This window comes from Coturnix japonica, chromosome 15, assembly GCF_054131305.1.
Source record: "Coturnix japonica strain WE chromosome 15, WE-NBRP24, whole genome shotgun sequence".
Taxonomy (NCBI): domain Eukaryota; kingdom Metazoa; phylum Chordata; class Aves; order Galliformes; family Phasianidae; genus Coturnix; species Coturnix japonica.
In genome coordinates this window covers 7,083,531-7,100,254 of record NC_140677.1, presented here as the reverse complement: position 1 = coordinate 7,100,254, position 16,724 = coordinate 7,083,531, and the positions used below count along the sequence as shown (strand labels likewise).

The following is a 16,724-nucleotide window of genomic DNA, read 5'->3' as shown; positions in this document are numbered from 1 at the left end:
AGGGTTAGTCACACCTCCTGCCAGCCAGGGCCCTGCTGCTCTTGTGCTGCAGTCCATGCCACAGGGCTGCCGAGGGCTCACAGGAGTGCACTGTCCTCACTGCGGTGGGGATGGAGCTCAGGCAGCAGCATGGTGCATGTTTTCTGATGCCAGCGTGACAGTGTCTTTCCATTGCAACCACTGGGGGTGTATTTCAGCTATTGAGATGTTGTTCTCATCGTACAAGCTGGCAGAAAAGCCCCCAGCTATGCTGGTGCTGCTGGGATGGAGCACCCCAGGTGAGGGCAGGCTGTTGAGTAAGGACACACAGCCTGGTCGTGATGCTACAAAGCTGCCCCTGTTTTGGTGTGGGTGTGCTCAGCTGGGTGCCCCCAGCCCCTTCCTGCTCCTCACTCTTCCTTGTGCTGCTGAGCAGGCAGAGCTGTAGCTGTGTGAGGAGCCAGGTGGCTCCCAGGCCTCACTCAGAGAGAGCCCCTGTGGGAACCAGAACATGAAGTACCAGGTTATGTCTTACACTGTTGATTTGCATTAAAATAGCTACAGAGGCTTTTATCTGCCACACATTCTAGCAGTATCCCAGAGGAGCACCAACAGGGTGGAGCTGCTAAAACACCAACATCCCTTTTGCCCACATCCAGTGTCTTCGGCTTGCCCTTTTTGGTACTGTTTTGTATGTAAGCCCCTTAGAGATGGTTTTCCCTTGTTCCTACCAGCTGCCTGAAAGGCATTAAAACGAGTCTTCTCATAGAAGGCAATTCCTGCTTTCTCCCAGCCTGGACCCAGGTGCTCTGCTCAGTCCCATTGCACCACAGGCTCATGGCAAACCTTTCATGCTGATGGCAAGCATGTTCTGTCACACTGTGCTGTTCTCTCTGTCTGTCACCAAGAATCTACACGGATCAGCACAAAGTTATTAGCAAAACACAAATAAATTACCGCAGCAGAAAAGCTTCTATTAATGTCACAGAAATGGGGCTCTTATTCCCTTCCTTGTCAAAAGTGAGCAGTGAAAATCAAAGAGCAGCCAGATCAAAAGCAAAGGTACAAAGTGAATCGATGGCATCTGTTGCTTGTTTGTGAACGTGGGCTGGGGTGAGGGGTAGAGAGGAGCCTTTGTTTATCTAAAAGAGTGTTTGAAAATATACATTTCTTTTTTCTACTGCTGTTGTATTATTATAGTGCTGAAACTTAGCGTGAAGCAGGGTGTGAGCCTGACTCTCACTCAAGGTGGGCAAGGGGTGTTCAGGCAGCTTGATGGTGACCATCAGAGTTTCAGGAGCTGCTGAGGAGAACCTACCAAAATATAATGGAAACACAATTGCTTCAACGGGGGAAGAAGAAGAGAGAATGAAGATGTTGCACATCTCTCCATCTGTCCTAAGCAAAAGGCAGCAAATAACCTGTTAAAATAAATCAGCACTAAGAGGAAGTGATCCAAATGGTGTTAGTTACCCTGTGGATCTATCACACCAGAAGGTATAATAACAAGAAAACAACATTAACAGCATGACAGCTTTTTCCTTTTGTTTTTAACTTTAACCATAACGCCGCCTGACAAGCTGTTTGTATTCTGCACTGAAAATCAGGGAAAAAAGGCAGAGAAGAGGGGTGAGGGTAAGATCTGCTACCGTGGGACTTTGGCTTTTAAAGTAAAACTTCGAAGAAAGCAGAAACCCAATTTGGACCAACAAAGACCATCAAAGGAAGAGCAGCATGATGTGAGAAGGAAATGTGGAGGAGCATTTGGTTTTTTTTTTCCCTGGGGAGGATCTGGATATATTCTTTTGTTTTCTGATCTGTTCTAGTGTTCACAGTCAGAGTAGCCATGTGAAAGGGGCCAGGACACGGTTACTGCAGAGCAGAGGCAAGGAGGAGGGAAGTGGGAAATGAAGATGAGAGCAGAGGTGATAAGTTCACACCTTTATGTAGGGCAGCTCTGCGCATAGCAGCAGGGGTCTGTATCATTTAGAGGAATAAATGATGGAAGTGTTAAGAAATCTCTGGTCCTTCACCTGTCTGCTCTGTGAAAAGCAGCGCTGGTCATGGCTGAGCACACACCAGCAAGCTGACATATTATTAATATGTTGCACAGAAAAACTAAGTCAAGCTAACGGAAGGAAGATTGTAAGATGTGGCTGAATGTAGGTTGGTGATGAATGTGAACAAAGCACCTGCAGTGAGGAGGAGCTGCGTGCTTTGCTGGTGGGTTTTGAGGATATTTGCTGAGGAAAGAGGGATGCTGAAGCCAGAGAAGGTGCAGTGTTGCTCAGGCTCCACTGGAGCAGATGTGCTGCACACACTCTGGCTGCTCCTGCCCCACTCCATCTTGCAGGTGCCAGGGCTCAGCTCCCTTCATGATCCTCTTCCTCTCCAAACTTCCCTCTCTGTTTCTGTTTCCCCCAGTCACTGGTGCACATGCTGCATTTTTCAGTCTCCTTGTGCCTTGTAGCCCTGATTCCACGTGTATCTCTGCCATAGGTTAGATTTTGTGAAACCTGGAGAATTCCTACTCCAGTGGAACAAGCTTCTATGCCAAAACCCTGCATTAACAGTATGTGAGCATTAAAGGCTCTGATTTATTTCTTAATTCATCTCCTTGAAGACTTAAGATCCCTCCTCTCCAGCTAAAGCTCTTCCTGTTGAACAGTTTCCACTTATAACTGTTATAAAAGAAAGAGGGAGAAAAGTTAAGCCCATGTCTGACACCTGGCATGGAAATGTTCACGTTGGTTTCTTTTTTTCCATAGGAGACTTGCCTGTGTTTCTTTCCTCTTATTCTTTGTACCACCCCACTTGTCTCAGGTTAAATGAGACTGCAGCTTGCAGAGTAAGGAGTGTGCTATTATCTCATTCCCTTCCTCCCAGCAATGCTTTGCTTTACATGTCCTTATGCTTCTTTGCATTGTTCAGCAGATGCTCTAGCCTTTAAAAAAAAAAATAGAAATGAGAGTAATAGTTACACAATAAGCTACAAGAATTACACTGAGTACAAAGGACCGTCAGAAACTGCTCTGCATGCTACACAGCAAGTTCTCATTTGAAGATCTTTCCAGTTAAAGTAACGCATAATATTTGCAATCTTATCTTGAACATCACCACAGTGAGTCTGATCCCCGTCTCTGGTGTGCAGCCTGCTTTATCTTGGAAGTTCTGCCTCGCTGGGTGTGTTGCATGGTGTCCTTTGGATTATTTCTGTGTGTTTGTTTTTGAAATGTTTGAACGCAGAAGCTTTAGAATGACTTGGCTCATCGTGAAAATGAAATTGGCAGTAACATTGTTTGACAGATTTGGGAGACTTTCAAAGCTCTTCGTGTTGGTATTGCAGATTTCAGTTATTCAAAGTGTAGCTGGGTAACGTTTCCACCTATCAGGCATTGCACATACATTAATTTTGGAAATAAGCTCATTTTAAGATACTGTTTCCAATGCAGCCAAGTTCCTGTTTTCTTACAGAAAAGCACGATGAAAGTCCAAAGCATTCCATGAGATATAAATGGACTTGGCATGTAGCTATTTTCTTCTGATCTCCAATCCAAGTTCCTGTTAGATTTGAAAGGAGGTTTGATCACAGATATTTGTGATGCTGTTTACCTGAATATCTCAAGAACCCTCCTATTCCACGGTGATTCAGTTAAAATTCAGGGCTATCTTCTTCCAGCATTTCAGAGAATTTATTTTTAGCAAGTCTGTCCTTGAAGTCAAAATATTCAACTGATAGCTCTTGCAATATAGTATTTGTTGGCATCGGCTTCTGAAAACTGCAGTAGCTGTTGGGTATCTACCACCAGTATTGGTTTCAAGATCTGATTTTTTCCTCTGCTGTGAAAACTATTGTGCTCAGCTCAGTATTTGTTCACATGTGGTGATGCTTTAACAAATCTGGAGTGTAAATAGGTCAGCTCCTTAAAGCTTGCCTGCAGTTGCTGTAGCTTTGGGTCGGTTGTACAAAAAATGGCCGTTGGTCCTAAAAAGTGGGGAGATTTACCAGCCCAAAGAATATACGGAGCACTACTGGCTGATGATAAAGGACTGAAGAAAATAGTGTTTCTTGTCTAGTAAACAAAAATAGTGTTGAGAGACTTCACCTGATGTTGTTGAAACAGGTACACGGCCATCCAGATATTATCTTGGGTTGTTTAGTCCTCTATTTTTGTCTTCTGTTTCCACAGCTGATTTGGCTGAAGAGAGTTTGCATGAGTCACTTAAATATATGTTTCCTACTGTATTAGTGTAAAATAAAAACTCAAATATAAGCTTTCTGTTGGTTTGCAGACAGAGGCAGAAGCAGAATATGGATTGTTTTTAAGGGAGGAAGACCAAAAGGTGGACAGGAACGTTGTATCAGAAGATACAAGCTGACTGTTAATTGCATTTTGTGAATGTGAGAGTTAAAGCACCATATTGTCCCTTTATGCTGTGGGATGCAATATCACATTGTCTTAATTGTCAACAATGCATATGTGGCACTTGGCTAATTTTTCCTTGGGAAGTATTAGAGTGAGCACTTCTTTACGAGCCTTGGTGCTGCCAATGTCGACTCACCGGTTGTTAACTGCCAATTAAATTGGCTGTAAGGATCAGAGTGGCAGCTCTGTGATGTTCCTGGTGCTGCTCCTTTCCAGGCTACCCAACGTGGTGCTGGCTGCAGTAGCACTGTTAGTGCTCCTCTCAGGGGATGCTCTGCAGTTCGATGCTCTGTGCTTAGGGTCAGACCCTGCAGCTCACATTTCCTGCTTGTTTTTCCATGTTCTGGATGTAGCAGGGCAGGGAGCAGCAGAGACCACGCAGGTGTGGGGTTCTTCCTTGGCTCACAAGTGGGTTTTGCAGGATTCATTGCGCTGTTCGCAGGTTATTTGCAGGTGAACACAGATGTTATCACCCATGTGTTTTATTGCTTTTGTCTGCCAGTTTTTTTCTTTGTACCTGTCAGCAAATGCTGGATTGTTTTTGTTGGTTGGTTTTTGTTTTAATCCTCTTCACATAGAATCTTGTGTGGTTCCCAGCTTTGTCTGGTTTCTTCTCCCTATGAACTCCTCACCCTGCCCAGTCTGCTCCCAGCTGTCTGGGCAAAACCCCTGCCTGTCCCAGCAGAGAAAAGGAAACAGGAGCTGCTCATGCGAGTCACTAATAAAAATGGCATTTTTTTTCCTACTTTACATTTTAGTAGGAATGCTATATATAAACACACACACACACACACACATGTAAGTATGTGTGAATAACATGTTCCCACCGTGTTTGGTGAGCGCTGTTGCCTGGCTTGCAGATGATTCTTTTTAGAGACTTAGCAACAGTCATAAGCAGTTTGAGGCTGGAATGTTAAGTGACTTGATTTTCAAATCCCATCCTCAAACTGTCTCAGGCTCTCAGGAGCATAACTTCATGGCATTTCCTGTTTTCATATTGTATGGAAGAAAGAGTCCTGAGTTTCTAAGTCACTTTTTCTGTAAGCTTGGCTCGAAGATGTTTGTGACTCCAATTTCTAAAGCTGTACCATGTGTCTACGTGGAGGAGATAGAAATTAATGATCTGTTTTCAAATGTGCTGGGTTATTAAACCATAATCAATTGATTATCATCTATTTTAAAAGTCATGGTAATCCAATTATAGGTGTTTTTTATTTTAATCTTTGGAATTCATTAACCGAAACCTACAGCGTTGCTTGTAGCCATGAAAAATGAGAGTACACCCTGTCCTACTTAAAGCTGTGCTTTAGCAAAGCTACTTTTTCCTCAAGAAATATCCTTGCTTGTATCTGACTATGAGGTTCCAAACGCTTGGGAAAAAAAAAAATCTACCTAATTGATAAGTAAAATTTAATCATAGTCGGATACTTCCAGTTTGCATTCAAATAAGGTATTTCTCTGTCTAAATAAGCTTCCCTTGGTTGATTATTCATATTGTAGTTCAAAATGTTTAAAAATGAAAGACAGAGTTGGATGAAATGTAGACTACTTAATACAGTGTGTATTTAATATAAAAGTCATGCATTATTCATTTTTGCAATTTGAATAACTTTGAATTTAGCATCCCTGTTCTTCATCTTTTCCTTTGATGAACAATTAATTATTAAAATATAATATTGTCAGCACATGGCACAAAAATCCTTGAAAGTGCAGAATGGGCCTCGTTCTCCTGTCAGCCTTTGATAAAGGGCTACTCTGTATTCCTGGTTTTCCAGAGAATGTTTGTCCAGCATCTCGGATGTTTCCATCGTTGTAAATAAAAGGTTATCCAAGTTAACAATAGCTAAATTGTTAATTATAACCAAAGCGTTATCTCATAAATCTTCCAATAAACAAGGATGCAAGGGGAAGCTCTTAAAATCTGCCTCTACCTCTCCCGTCTATTTCATTTATAGTTGTTGACTGTCAGTGCAAAAAGGATGTTTGCATGTTCACATACTTTTGGATTCATAGCACCCACCCTGTGCTCAGCTTTCATAGGGAGAGCTTCTTAATTACAAACCACCTCATTTTGTTGTGAAGCTGCGACTGTGCTGAAGTTTGAAATCAAATCCTCTGACTGAGTTTGCAGTTTTTCAGACCAGTTTTTCCTGTATAAAAATAAACCATTGAGTTTTTAATTGGAAATCAAATTAAATGCGACCTTTTGCTGTGATTATGATTTCTTGATTAGTTCTCTTTGAACTTTGGCCAATCATGTGTATTTTACCACTTATTACCTGAACACACACTTCTCTGAAGGTGTGCTGTGAAATGATGTTTTATTCTTTGCATGTTTCTTTCTTGAGGGTGCAGAAGTTGTTGATATCTGCTCAGATTGGAAGGAAAGAAATGGTTAATGAAGATATTGCAGTATTCTGTTACAAAGTGGTATACTTTGACTTTCAAAGAATTACTCATATTTTGGAACTAGGCAAACCGGATGATAATATGCAGGAGAATGGAAGACCATAGAATGATAGAATGGCTTGGGTTGGAAGGGACCTCGAAGACCATCCAGTTTCGATCTTGCTGCCATGGGCAGGACTGTCACCTGATAAATCAGGCACAAGAGATCCGGTCAGCTGCCCAGCAGGTCTAATGAGGTGGAAAGTTGCTGCAACGTGAATGCTGGCTTTTGTTTGAAGCACTGAGAATATAGAAAGTGAGGAATAGAGATGTATGGCAGAGCCTCTTGTGTCAGCATGCCCTGAGGCAGTGAACACCTTTGCACAGATTGAGAGGGAGTGAGTCAACATAAAGCGTGGAGGATAAATGTGCAGGGATGGCAAGGAAATTGTCTTGCCTCCAGCTGTTCCCTCCTTTCATTTATTTATTTATCTTCACATTGTTAAATACCACCAGCTTGTTACTGTTACTGGAAGGAGCTCATCCTTCAGCCTGCTGGGCTCCAACAAGGAGTTTCTCGGGTTAGAGGAGAGAGCATTTTTACCCCTGAAATGTTCTTATGGTGCTGTGCTGACTGCATCCAGTCTTTACTGCAAGGAGTGAGACCCCTGGGGGCCCAGCTTTGTCCCAGTAGGGCTTTAGCATGCCTTCACCACCATCAAGCTGCAGAGCAATTCACTGAGTGCTGAAAACACTGAACACAGTGTTATTTCAGTGTTTGCATAAAGCATGGAGATAGCAAGGGCTTTTCACAGCTGCATACGTTCTGAATAGGAGCATATAGGATTGACTGGCGATCTGGCTGCTCTTCTAATAATCAACACATCGACTTATACGGGGTGCTTCTGATAGGGTGTTTCTATCTTTCATTACATATAAATATGAAGAGATATGTTGTTGCCCTTACACTTTGCTAAGCTGCTTATCAGTGTGACATCTGTTTTAAAGGCATGCTTCTTTAAAATATAAAAAAGCTAATTTTGCTTGTCAAACTCCCTCACAGAGAAAGAGACCTTCCTGGATCCCTTTGTGCTGAGGGACCTGCTGCCGACATCGCTGGGGAGTTACTACCGCTACACAGGTTCCCTGACCACTCCTCCCTGCAGTGAGATCGTGGAGTGGATCGTTTTCCGGAAGCCTGTTCCCATTTCTTACCATCAGGTATGTTCAATTCATCATTGAGATCTCATAGAATTGCAGGGGTTGGAAGGGACTTCTGAAGATCACTGAGTCCAACCCCCTGCTGAAAGCTGGCTCTTGATTTACCCTCTTCAACGTGGTGTTTTCAAAGCCCGTGTTTTAATGCTGTGAGCAAAAAAATTTCTGTTGACAGAGTGGGAAGTGTTGGTGAATAATTTTTTTTTAGTAATATTGTTTCTGAACAAGAGCCATCAGTTTTAAGAAGACGGCATAACGTGAAACCTAGTTTCCTCTCTGTGATTTATTTGGTATTGTTTTTGTTAAGATTAAGTTAAGCTATGGTGTAAACATTTACATGGTGCTCCTTTTTGTTCTTTTTAATTGAAACTTTCTTTTCAAAGTAAAGTGAGTGATTCCAGTTCTGTTCAGATTTAGTAATTTGAACTAATTACATTAGAACAGACACATGCTTCCATTAATTCTCCATGCTTAACTGTTTTTGCAACACAGTAAAGCTGCCATTATGTGCTTAGAGAACTGGCACACAAATCTTTAAAATTAGCACATAGCAGCTTTTAATGCAGACAGACCCCATGTCTGGGATTGGCCTGGAGAAGAATGCTTCCAATAAAGTAACAGATAAATATAGTCCAGTGTTTACCAGCAAAGTGTATTTTTTATGCTTTAAGATTGTTGTCCTTAGAAAGCCGTCCTGCTGAAGTTAGTCCTCCACTCATCTACCTTAAGCCACTGAAAACAAAGCTTTTCAATACATTAATTCTGTAAAACCTGAGTGGCTCAGTGAGTGGTTGTGACTGAAAGGTGTTGGCTCTCATAGATTTCAGAAGAGTGGGAGGTGGTTGCTGTGTCCCTGCTCCAGGCTTGTCTTCGAGTTTCCTACATCCTAATGCTTCCCCTATGGACCCTTCCATGCTTTTCTGAAATCCCACATTCAAAACAGGTCTCAGTGCTTCATCTGGGTACCGTGAGACGGGCAGATTCATGTGCTGAGCTGCCTGTGCTAGCATTACTTTGCCTTTTTCACAACAGCATGACACTGTTGATGGCTGACAGGAACCCCTTTCCTAATGCCTTCTCCAGAGCTCTCTCTAGCACTGCTGCTGAGTGTGCACTGTGTGGTCATACGGGTGAACCGTGGGACTTTCTGCACATGGGCCCATGATTGGATCAGACCCATTGTCTTTTTCAGGCTGTTTCTCTGATTGTCAGGATCATTTTGAATTCTGGCCCTGCCTGCAGGATACTTGCAATCCCTTGTAGCTTTTCATTTTACTGTTTATCATTGGATGTCTGTGAGGCCTGACCCGCACTCAGTTTTATACCCTGTGTACAAGTCGGGTGGGTCACACACTTTTTTCTTCTTTTTTAGCTTTAACAAATGCAAATAAACTCCTAAATCCTGGCAAGCCCTACGGTGGTATAAAGGTGCTTTATCCTGGCATAGTTTTCTTTCCTGTGCAGTACAATAGCAGTGGTGCCAAGTCAAGCCTTCACAATTTGGCATTTTGCTGCTTTTTGCATGCTTTTGTGGTTGAGGGGCTGGATATTCTGCGTGGAGACAGGCTTTCATTGATGCTACAGCACACGTGGAATAAATAATAGTATTCTCCCCCTTGGCAGCTCTGGGGATGGGTGTATTTTAAGAGCCTGCCACCCTGCCATTGCCATGATTATTATTTGTTCCTCTAACAGAAACAGTGCAGTATAATCCATTGCCACAGTTTAACCTTCTTTATCACAAACCCCATGAAACAGTCTGTAATCCCAGAGGAGGAAAGTGATATTGTTTAAGCTTTGTTGCCATTCCAATTAAATCCTTGCTTTTGTGCAAAATACCTCGCTGTAAAAAGGACAGTTCTGAAGTGGTCCATTTGTAGAGGCTTCTCTGTTTTATTCTCGGTGCTCTCCATCATCATCATCTCTCCCGATAATTAGACAACAAAACAGGACAAGCCGTGTCACCCTGCAGATGCATTGTAAAGCTAAGTGCATTCAGTGACCCAAAGCACAGCATTATCTCTCATAATGCATACCTCAGAGTATCTCATTGTGCTTATAACAGTTTCAGTATTTTTAATTACCATTTTTATATCCAGCCCTTAGAACACTGTGCACACCAGGCTTTAATGGTTTGTAATTGCATGACTTGGAATTTTAGATCAGGTTTCTCGGTATCTTATAACAGCTTTCTCTCTCTTATAGCAGCTTATGATTTCTTCTTCTGAACAGGAGCTCTTGTACTCCTTGAAGAGCATGAGTGTAGCTCTTTGACTGTAGATCTTCTCTATTTTTTCCCTGGCAGCTATAGATCAATTAATTTCTCATTTGCGGTAGATAATATTTTTATAGTAAAAATGAAGTTGGAATGACTTATATATACTTCAACACATAAAAAGGGGAAGGTTAAAAATCATATTTGAACTGGCAGTTGTTAAAATGCAATTATACCTCCCCAAGGTAGCATGGCAGAAGAAAATATTTTAAAAGTTCTCATTGAAAGTTTAAAAATTCAATTAATGTCATGGAAGCATAAGCCTAGAGCTTTGGCTTGACAAGGAGCAGTTGCTATCCAGTTCATGAACTTCTAACAGAGTAACTTAAAGACCTGTTAGTTGCCTTCATCAGAGCTGGTTCTCGAGCATGGAGTGGAAAGCATAATTAAGTGTTTACAGAGTTATGGTCAGCGTCTCCTTGGAAGATGATAGAGGAGCACAGGGCTTAGCAAGATCATCTGCTTTCTTTCTTAAGACAGAAGTGTAAGATATTCCTTTTACCTCACTTTTTAACCCATCTGTCAGTGCTTTTTATACTAACAATTAGCAAAGAGTTTCAAGATTTTTTTTTGACATCTTTCTCTTAAGAATCAGAGAGAAAATTACAGCAGAGACCTTGGGAATATGACATTCACCTCAGCTGCAGAATCCAAATCCTACCATCACTGCATGTGCTGGAGGCTCAAAGCAGTACCTGGGTCCCCTGCCTGAGATGGAACCTGCCACCAGCTGTCACCGTCCTGCTGGCTGCCCACTCTCCCTGTGCATTGGGCTCCCCGCTTGTATAGTAAGAGCAGTTGTCCTCAGGGGGAAGCTGCTGCTGACAATGTGCAAGGATGTGCTGTTATCTTGGAAGCGACTGCCCATTATGAGGCTCATTTCCCTTGTACTGTGTATTGGTGCAGAGCTGCCAACTCAGTATCTGCGCACTGAGGTCCATCCTTTCTCCCTCCTGCTGTCCATGCACTGCTCACGGTGATAGCATTCCCATATATTTCTCCATTAGCCAGCCTAGCACGCATCCTCGCTCCAGGGAGACTGACTTTTGAAATGAAAAGCATGAAAATTGACTCTGCTTGCCTGTGGGGGTTGGAAAAGATTTACAGATTTCAGCCCAGTAACGAGGATCATCCAGCCCCGCAGAACTGGCCAGCTGGCCAGCGGTAGCAAAAAGGAGTTTCTGTTTACTGGCTTGAAGGGAAATTAAATATCAGCAGTGAGCACCTCTTGATTCAGTGGAGTATCCTTAGCTGTTCTGTTACACCGTCCTTTGATTATTTTTATCAGCACCATCAGCTGAGGCTACAAAGATCATTTTTCCCACTTAGAAGTTTCAACTCTTAAGTTCTATTCCATACTTTTAGAACAGAAGCACTTAATGAACAGGTTGTTGTGTTCACAGTGACCTGTCATTAAACCATGAGCATAATCCAAGTCCTTTTTAAAGTCTTGGGCCAGATTCTGTATTCTCCAAATCTGTACTATCAATATGTGTAATTGATGTTGATGTAAACAATATCAGCAGTGAATCTTTCTCTGCTCCGTCTTGCTCAGCCTTTCCAGCAGCAACATAACTAATTCTAGTTCTTGACCTGAATGATAACAAGCTATTAGTAAATGCTATACTGACCTTGATAGCTGCGAGAACAACATTAGCTGAAAATATTTTCATCTTAGTTTGCTAGAAATTTTGTTCTAAAGAAATGCTGAGATCCAAAGTAACAGAAAAGTTTCCCAATTACAGTTCTTTGTTACAGGTTAATACACTATTAAAAATAGCTCAAAACTGAATGCAGCTGAGGAAACTTACTCCCAGAGGAATACATGCTAACCATGCCCATTTTGTGTTAACAATTTCTCACCCTGTAGCAGACATCAGAGGGAGCAGTGCCTGGTAGGGAGGTCAAGGTGCTCCAAGCTGAGAGTCTTGAGGTTGTTCCATTCATGGGTCAGTCAGCTCAGGGTTTGGGTGTCCATCCCATAAGGGATAAGGTAACATCACCCTCTCCTGGAAAGAGCTCTTGGGGTGGAAACATTTTTGGCATGATACTGCAAAACAAAGCAATGCCAGCTGTGAGAAGGGCTTGGCAGGGCTGTCACACAGACACTCCTTCCAGACAACAGGTCTGAGGGCAAATGTTTCCTTGTCCATGACAGACAGCCATGAGTTGCTCAAAGCTCTTCTCTTCTGTTGGGCAGGATAAGCCCTGTGCTGAGATAAGGCGGTTGGCAGTGATTTCAGTGGGCAGCCTGACTTCCCGCAGGGTTTATCAGTCTTGGCATCAACACTTCCTGCCATTTTACTCTCTTATCAGCCATCCAGATTTCACCACATTGTTTTCTAATTAACGTCCTTTCTCTCCCCCGCCATGATGGTCAGCTGGAAGCTTTCTATTCCATATTCACCACCGAGCAACAAGACCACGTCAAGTCCGTGGAGTACCTGAGGAATAACTTCCGACCACAGCAAAACCTGAACAACAGGAAGGTGTCTAAGTCTGCTGTGAAGGATGCGTGGAGCCAAGATATGACAGACATCTTGGAAAATCCACTGGGCACAGAAGCTTCCAAAGGTAGATTATGTTTGTAAATTTTGCATTCAACTAATAAGGGATTTTATTTTTTATTTTTTTTCCAACTTTGTCATTAAATTGTGTTGAGGATGGATGCGAGCTGCCAAAGAAGTAATGCAGCGTATGCAGGTGTTCTCTGCTGGTATATGTCCACAAATAAACTAACCCCATGCCTGCCTGCAGTTACCTTTGGAGCTCATTGTCATGAGGTACCGTTTAGATACAGCCCCAAATAAGCAAGTCCCAATCAACCAGTGTCCATGTTCTTCCAAGCTGGCTGTAGGGCCTTAAAGATGCCTGACAACAAGAAATGCTAATGAAAAGGCTCACGGGTAAAGGTTTAGCCCCATTAGCACTGACTCATTGGCTGTTTGAGTCGAAAATGGGGTATCCAGATGTGGATATGATTTTCACTTCTTAGGAGAAATAGAGTTGTGAAGAAACACCGTCCTTTTAATCAAAAGTTTATATCAACCTTCAGGTAATGGTGACTTGGGGGAAAGAAAAATTCTCTTCCTTATAGACATGTGATTTCATAATATCTTGCTGAAGTGTTTCATGTGCCTTTTTGTAGAGCAGCTGGTACTTGCTTCTGTCAGACGCTGGCTAATGAGCAGGCTGGAGGGGGCAGGAGGGAGGCTGCGGTTGTTGCGTTGGCACAGGCAGCCTTGGCTAGAGGAACACATCAAAAATTCTGAGAGAAATGTGTGCAGGATAAAATAAGACTGGAAATAAATATCATTTACTGCCTTTATTTGCCTTTATTTTATTGACTGCTGTTATTTATGGTAGGAGAAATGACATGTAGTTCCCAGTCTTCAGTCTCGAGAAGTGCACAGTGCTTAACCAGTCCCGAGTAAAGTTAAAGGACAGGGGGCAGTTTGCCAGAAGGAAATAGCTGAGCAGATTTACAAGCTGCCCTTGCGTACCTGCCATTTTCACCTGGCCAGGCCCATAGAGCATAGTTTTCAGATGTGAATCATGAAAACAGCTGCGTTCAGCAGCCTCACCTTCCCTCAAGAGTGCTGAAAGAGTGTATTTCTCAGGGCTCATTATTCTGTGAGCGTGCTTATTTTTATATATATAATATACACGTACACAAACCCCATTTACATTAAAGGCAGCCTTGGGATGGAAAATTTACATCAGAAGTGAGAAGGAGATCTTGGGATTGAAGAGACCCTGCTACGCTCTGATGCTCTGGTCTGCAGTTTTCAGTCAGTGTTTTAATAGCAACATGTGTCAATATTTATTTCTTCAGTTATATCCTGTGTACGTATTACTTACCCAGAACAGTGATGAAAGTTAATAGGTTACGTTATGTTAAAAGTGACAAAACTATCTAGTTATTATTTTGAGTGCAGCCAAGGTACTGCTGGTATGCATGGTATAATAGTCAAGATTTTATTGTTTTGGCCGTATGCCTGAATATTCTTTTCCTCACTGCAAGTTTTTTAAGATTATAAAAATGTTTTAGGTGATTTTTACCCCACACGGTAAATGCCTGAAAGCCACGATTACAGGCATTACGAATGCTAGGGTCTGTAGTTAATGGGGTCACCTTGAACTTGGAAGAATTGATTTTGAAGGGGCACTTGAAGTCACTGGAATGATTCTCGCTGATTTTGCTCCTTATGGACTCTTACGACTCCTTCAGCCAAGTGCATGTGGCTTAGTTAACGTGATGCAAGCCAGCTCACTGGATGAAGGGAGCTGCATAAATGTGGATCCATCCTCGGTTAGTTTAGTACCTGGGTGCTTAACATCTTTCATGCCTGGGGACTGGTTTCCTGAGAACGTGCTCCCTGGGTCCTCTCCCAGCATTTCCAGGTCCTGTAATCTCTGTATTTGAGCTTACATCATGCTTCTTAGAGACTCACGTAGGGAGTTACATATCCCCCTTCCTGTGATCTGACAACATCCAGCGTGCCATCTAATGGCAGGGATGATGCTAAAGTCGGTGATTTCTTTTTCCCTTGAGCTTTTGCTGTAGGAAGCTAATGGCTGGGCAGCCAGTCTTTTTGTACCAGCTCTGTCAACTTGTCACATTTTGGGCTGTGTGCACACCAAGGGACACTGAAGATAGGTGTATTTTTTTCATGAATTCAAAAATAAATAGATTGCTGCAGTGTTACTAACACAAAATGAATTGTTGCATATCCTCCAAAGGTTACAGGGATGAGTTATAGCTGTTCTAGAGATATAACAACGTGGATGTTTCTGGCCCTTTCTTTGACAAAGGTGAACAGTGATGATGTGCCTGGACCACTGCACATTCTGAACTACTGACATATAAATAAAATGAGTTGAAGTCATAATACTTGAGTGAAAGCAAAACCTATTGTTTATTCAGCTAGTAAATACAGTACCTCTTTATACAATGTCATTCATGCAAAAGTACCAAGAAGCTGAATACAGAGTGCTGCTCAGCCAGACAGTCTAGCATACAAATATAAGAGCGTGGGGTTAGCATAACAAATTTATTCTATGCGGAATCTTCTGCATACCTCACAATTGCATCTCAATGCTTTCCTCATTGCGTTTGGCAATGTGACCATTGGCTGTCACATGTTACCTCCTTGTATGCTCTCCTGGGCTTAAGTTTGTATGTTGTAGGAGAGGGCAAGGTCATGAAAATGTGTCTTTCTACTGCAAGGTAGTATGGTTTGTGATGGTCTCCAGCTCTGGAGGGGAAGTTTGGATTTGTTTGTCGGTGTGAATTTTTGCAATTTGTTTCTTCTGTCACACACTATTAAGTCTGTGGGCAGTAGTGCTAATCTAGAAAACAGCGTAGCATTTGTTATGTAAGCCTTTCTTAGTTTGGAGGAAAATGTGCCCAGAACAATTTGCATAATGTGCAGAATAATTTTCAGAATTCCCCACTGAAAAGCGAGCTTCAGATTAGCGCAAAGCAGTGAGGCTCTGCAGTTGTCCATTGATAAGCATGGGATCCTGAATGCTTTGGCAGCAAACGGGAATGTCTTTTCTCCTCTTTATCAAAGCCATCTTGGGTCACAGTACAGCCTCCAATGAATTTGGGTCCAGCCTGTGAGCTAAGTGTGAATGTTGCATCTTTTCTTTTGTAGTTACTCTCCTTTTCCTCTTATTATTTAATTTTAAAGAGGCACTAAAGGGAGATGGCACTGTTTACAGCAACCAGAATATAAGATGGCAAAAATATTGTAGTTAACTTGAAATAGCGTAGAAGACTAAATTTTCAGTTGAGAGTGGAAACTCCTGTTTTCCTTTTGTGTTAGTTTTTAGTAAGACGAGTTTTCTTTGGTTCTGTTATCTCATTCCTTCCGCCTGTTCACAAAAGCCAATTTAAAGCAGTTCTCTTGAGAACTGCTCGTATGCCTGAGCTAAAAGCCTACGCATAAGATCTCTGCTAAAGCAGAGCCTGTGGACTGAACTTAATTCTGAAGTTGACCCTAGAGCTGTTTTAAGAAACCATACAGACTGCCTTTAAATACAGTATTTCTGAAATCCACCATTCAAGATATACACAGTACAGCTATATAATAATAACAGCTGGCGGGTAGATAATAAACCATCATACCAGAGGACTCATCGGTGTTACGCTACCATTTCATATAAAGTTTTGCAAATGTTGAGGTTCTCTGTACAGACATACTAAACCATGAGTGCATCTGTAAAATAGTCACCAGGTACTGTGAATAACAGCCAGTGGCAGCACTTGATTGTTTGCAAATAACTATCTCTGTTAGAATTTTCTCCTTTCTTATCAGTCCTGCCCTCTGTGGCTCAGAATTGTGTCCTTCATGAATTGTGTTCATGGCTTTTCATAGGCAGCTTCCAAAGTTAGTGCTGATTATTTATCACATTCATGGTGTACATTGCCC

General features: G+C 42.2%; 1 protein-coding gene across 2 annotated transcripts in view; it reads left to right on the top strand.

Moving 5' to 3' along the window:
• Positions 1–16,724, top strand: part of PTPRG (protein tyrosine phosphatase receptor type G) — a 367,775-nt gene that overhangs the window by 265,404 nt on the left and 85,647 nt on the right. For both annotated transcript variants that reach the window (XM_015875220.3, XM_085516326.1), the window contains 2 exons: positions 7,858–8,015; positions 12,669–12,861. In XM_015875220.3, coding sequence (XP_015730706.2) covers positions 7,858–8,015; positions 12,669–12,861 — 351 coding nt within the window. The remainder of the gene's footprint in view (positions 1–7,857; positions 8,016–12,668; positions 12,862–16,724) is intronic.